At 41.3% G+C, this 5,424-nt stretch overlaps 1 protein-coding gene across 1 annotated transcript; it reads right to left on the bottom strand.

Annotated features, from left to right (window-relative positions):
* Positions 1-3,087: 3,087 nt before the first annotated feature.
* Positions 3,088-4,488, bottom strand: LOC101308821 (phenolic glucoside malonyltransferase 2-like). The gene has a single exon (XM_004308633.1). It carries the CDS (start codon positions 4,486-4,488, stop codon positions 3,088-3,090), a length of 1,401 nt encoding a protein of 466 aa, XP_004308681.1.
* Positions 4,489-5,424: the final 936 nt, after the last annotated feature.

Raw genomic sequence — 5,424 nt, 5'->3', positions numbered from 1 at the left:
CAACATAGTATCGGGCGGGAAATCGATGACGTACTCCGGCCGCGTGGGAGCGCTCATCAGAGATAGAGTCCCTATGTTGTGGTCAGACTAGGGTGAGGTCCTGCAGGAGGTTAAGGACATGGTCCACAACGCGATGTCGGTGAGTTTACAAAATGACTCAATAATATTATGTATTACATTGTTGATTTCTCGAAAAACTAAACTAATAAACGGTTAAATACAGGTGTGGTTTGAGGTTCCCGAGCACCTGAAGAACAGCTGGGCGGAAGTTGTGCATGGGGGAAGGTACGTTGGGAAGTTAATGAAAAAACAAAATTGTATGTGATATTTATAATATTTCTAATATTTTTGTTGTATCTGTAGGTACAAGGAGTGTAAGAACGAGTTGCGGACCCACTGGACTACGCACGGGAACACACGTTCTGGTACCCCTGCTGAGTTCCAGTACATGGAGTACGAGTGGCGTTGGCTTCCGACATCAGAATTTAACAACCCTCGTAAACAGGTATTTAAAAAAATTAATTAGTTAATTTGTCATTAAGTACGTGCGTTTTTAAATATTTTACTAATAGTTTATTTTTTTCTTTGAAGGCCGTTTCCCGAGCAAACACTCATAACCGGCAACGCAACACAAGGAACCATCATGCCGGTTCTAGACCGTTCGCTGTCTTCATGGACGAGGCGGCCAGGGAACATCCAGAAGTTAACCGGTACGTCTATACGTACAAGAAGGCATATCCTGACGCCAGGAGGATATTGTAAGTCATCTTACGTTTTTAAATTTTTAATTTTACTTATATATATGTTAAAATGTTAATTAATAATTTTTTTCCTATCCAATTAGGCGAAGGTGAGAGAGGCTAGTGACGAGGTGATGAGTGCTATAGTGAGGGAGACATGGCCAGCCACGCAGGAGGAAGAGATGTCCGAAGCCATGTTCCGGATCGACACTTCAGATCCGACGGTTGGTGTGAGGATCATGGGCACAGCTTTCCCACCGCGAGCAAACAACTTCTATTGCAGGGGTCTAGGAAAGAAGGGCGAGGGGGTCCTGAAGACCACTCCAGGATTTCAACGAAAGGCAGCCTCGACCAGCAGCAGGACCACGACCATAACCACCAGGACGACTCAGCTAGAGTCGGAAGTTCAGAGACTACGGGAACAACAAGCTGCTCAGGTTGCCTATAATGCCGCGCAAGTAGCCTATGTTGCAGAGATATATGCCATCCAGCAGGCCCAGCAGCAGCAGATGTTCCAGTATATGCAGGAGTTTACAGCTGCCCAGCTTCATGGACTTCCGGCTCCGCCCATGCCTCCGGCTATACCGCTACCCCAGCCGCCGCAACCTCCGCAGCAGCCCCCGAAAGCGGATATTAATTTAGACGATCTAGATTTTGTATAGTTTTATGTGCTTGTTGTTGGTTATATGGAATTGTTTTGGTGTATTTTGCAGCTTGTTTGGAATGGTAATTTAGAAATTTTGGGTTTTTTTTTTTTACTGGAATGGACTTATAGCCGACGAAATACGTCATAATTCGTCGGCTATAGTATTTTTAAATTTTTTTATAAGGTTTAGCCGACGAATTATGGAATGTTTCGTCGGCTAAACCCTTCTAAAGCCGACGAAACAAACTATATTTTATCGGCTTTAGTTATTTTTTTATTACATACTTTAGCCGACGAATATATTAAACGTTTCGTCGGCTAAAGTCTCAGACTACGGTCGACGAAACATTTAAGATATTCGTCGGCTAAATTCTGGGAAAAAAGCCGACGATCTCTTTTTCGTCGGCTAAATTATGGGACTAAAGCCGACGACGTCTTCTAGTTTCGTCGGCTAAAGTCATTGCCGACGACCTTTTCCTGACGAAATCTTAGCCGACGAATTAAGCTAACAGGCCGACGAAACTTTTTCGTCGACTAAAGTGTTTGTCCTGGTAGTGAGTACTAGGTGTGGAGCGCAAGAGGTGTAAATGATAATCAAGATGTTGCTTCAGTTGCGCTAAATTTTGAGTCTATCAGTTTAGGTAGTGGGACTGGAACCTCAAACAATCCTAAGAAGGCAACAATCAATATGGCTATAATCAATGCGCAGAAATGAGTGATCAGTCATCTAGTTGAATTCATTCTTACTATCCACTTATAGGGGAAACAATCGGCTTCTCTAAAGAGATATATGATTATCATATTCAACACTACACATACTATATGAGTCATATGTCTTAGTCTGATTATTGTACTTTTGTGGACCAGCGTGTGTCTTATCAACAACCTAGATTCTCATTCTAGATGTAGATAAAGTTAATGTTTGTAATATTTATATGTAAATTTAATAATTTAAATATTTCAGAAAAAAAAATTTCTTTCCAAAATTCCGATATTTTTTTCCGGATATCCCCGATATATCAGATATCTCATTTTTTCAAAGTACCAATAGATACACCGATACCGATATTTTAATCTTTGTTTTCATCTTATGAATCTAGATGAATACTATATCTTTGTAGTTCAGAACGACATTGTAAGCAAAATTACATAAATGGTGACGAACTGAATATCAATTTAAAATTACTACTTCATAGCTGCATTCTACGTAAGTATATTATACATTGACTTGTCCCAAAATCTGGGTGTTAGCAAAATTTAGAAGTTATATACACGTTCAAAGTTCTCGTATCGTCTCCATATCTTATATATATATATATGCTAACCAAGTAGTTATAAGTTAGAACCAGCAAATTCAATTGAATAAACAAATAAATGAAAATTAAAATGACATACATATATCACATACCTCACGTCCTCACCCCATGTTGAATCCGAACCCAGATTTATGCGTGTGTGCTTTTTGAATAGAATAACCACAATCTTTATTGAGATAAAACTAAATTGTACATATACGAAGTAGATCGAAACGAGTCCATCAAGTACTCAAGTAGCAGAAGGACACACCACTACGTAAAACTTACCTCCTTGAAACCAAGGCACATATTCTTCAATAAAAGCTATATTATTAGGTAATCAACGACATATATAGCTCGATCACAATTCACAACTGCAAATAGGGCTTTTCTCAACTCCTCTCACTCAGTGTTTTCCAAAACCTTTAGCAAATAGAGAAGCAAAAGCCTCCATAACATGTTTCTTCAGAACCACCCCGACCTCTACACCTCCACCACCATTCTTGGAATCCGACACTGAAAATGCTCCGGTCCTATCTATAGAAACCACCTCAACTTTCGTCGGCCTACCCCATCCGAAGTCGGTATCATATATCTGAAATCGGTGAGAACCAGCAGTAGAATAGAATCCCTCAACCCCAAAATAGTCCTTGACTTTCGAAACGTAAACCTCGTCGGCCCCCTTCAAAACCCCATTCTTGTCCAAACCCTTTATAGCTTCACTAATTGCTGTGACCGCCACGACCAACCCATCTTCACCCAATAACTCATTTGCCTCTGCAAACACCGGCACACCCCTCGTGCAGTTCCCGAAATAGTTTTCCGGTACCGGAGGGTCCAAGCGAGACCTACAGTCCACACTAAATACCTGATATGAAGTTTTTCCGGCGTCTACTTCTTGTGCCTTGACTAAACAAACCCAAGTATAAGCACACACTAAAGAAAACGTTGACAAATGAAGATCAGAAACTTTTTCAACTACCATCTGCCTTAGGGTTTGTATATGTCCGCGAGTGAACTCAAAGATGCCTCGAACTGAGTCATCTGGTGGAGCTTTCAACTCCCAAATCTTTAGGCTTCTGTTGTTGGGGCCATCCATGTTTTGCCATTCCTTCAAGTAGATGGATTCGAGTCCGAGCCCGGTCGGGTTATGGATGACCGTTCTGTCATATAACGGCTTCAACTTCTCCGGTAACGAGACATCTGATCCAATATCGGATACGCCATTTTCGACTTGTTTGCTGCATGCATGAGCCCACGACTTAACAAACGAGATTGATGTTTTGCCGTCAAGGATGGCATGGTGCATGGCTGTTCCGATGGCAAAGCCACGGCCAGGAAATAGGGTTATTTGCAAGGCAATGGCTGCAGCTCGTTCGTGAGACGACTCCAATTGGGGAACAAGTGGATGGTAAGCTCTGGATTCGACAAAGACGCTGTTGCTCGAAAGGTGGTCGAAATTATCAGCATCGGTCGATTCGGCTACTGTGAGCGAAACGGCGTCGCCTTCGACATAGCTGAGAACGGGTCTGGGGGAGTCCTGAGGCCAAGTTAGGTTTCCGGCGAGAGGTCCGAAGTGTTTGAGAGTGAGAGAGAGCGAGGTTTTGAGATAGGCAAGTAGAGAATCGGTAGTAGTAGTGGAAGAAGAAGATGTTGATTCATAGAAGTAAAGGCGTTGTACGGGTGGGAACCTTAGCCAGAGCGAGTCAAAGTAGGTGAGAGGAAGGGACAACAGATCTACTTGTGCTCCTGGTTTTGGAGCCACCCTGCAAATCTCCACCAGTTTCACCGAGCTTGGTTGCTCCATTGGGGAAGAAGAAGATTAGAAGAAGCTAGCTCAATGTATGCTTACAGCTAGCTAGCTTTTGAATCTGACCATATACAAATCGTCGGTGTCTGATTTTATTTCATTTCATCATCATTGATCACATTTTTTGTGAACCATGAATTCATGGGTCCCTAATTCATCCATTATTGAAATTGAATTTATTCGATCCAGGCTGTTCCACCAAACAAATTTAACACCGTATAGAATTGTACGTACATGCACTCATCACATACTAGCTCATTGATTGATGAACAAAGACCTACGTTGTATGGAATCGGAAGCGGAAGCGTTTGGAAACGCAGAAGCGTTTTTTCTCAAAAATACTTAGAAATGGAAGCATTTTGAAAACGCGGAATAAAATAATATAAAAAATAATAATATTACTAGCTTTCCAAATCTTCTTATTTATTGTTAATGATAAATACAAATTAATGAAACAATTTACAACCTCAGATCCTAATTATTTAATTGTTTAACTCCTTTATCTACTATTAAGATAACTATTAATCCCATAATAACTATGTTTTTTCCATCCAAAAGTTGTTTAACCCCTTCATTGCAACTATAGCATGTGGGTGTGCAAATCAAGAGAGCGGAAGCCATCCATCTTCTTCGTTGGCAAATAAAAGAAGAAGAGACATCCATCTTCATTTTGGGTTCTCTCTTCAGCATCTCTGTTCTCTTTGTTCTCCGATTCTCCAGTTCTCCCTCACCTTCTATGACACGACCCATCCTAAATTTCACCCTGAAACCCAAAGTAAGTCGTGCGGGGACCACCTCCAAGGAAAATTTATCGAAAAATCGGCATAACCTCTCTTGAAAATGGACAACCCTTCCTAATAATACCTGCAAACACTTCTGAAAATTTAAATCCAACCTTAAACTCCTGGAGCCTCCGTGCTCCCAAAATCACAA

Source organism: Fragaria vesca, linkage group LG7 (genome assembly GCF_000184155.1).
Source record: "Fragaria vesca subsp. vesca linkage group LG7, FraVesHawaii_1.0, whole genome shotgun sequence".
Lineage (NCBI taxonomy): Eukaryota > Viridiplantae > Streptophyta > Magnoliopsida > Rosales > Rosaceae > Fragaria > Fragaria vesca.
Note: the sequence above shows the minus strand (reverse complement) of the source record. Positions and strands in the feature narration are given on the sequence as shown.

What these genes read in the sequence shown, in the direction of transcription:
- LOC101308821 (XM_004308633.1), bottom strand. Translation starts at nt 4,488, where the DNA reads ATGGAGCAACCAAGCTCGGTGAAACTGGTGGAGATTTGCAGGGTGGCT.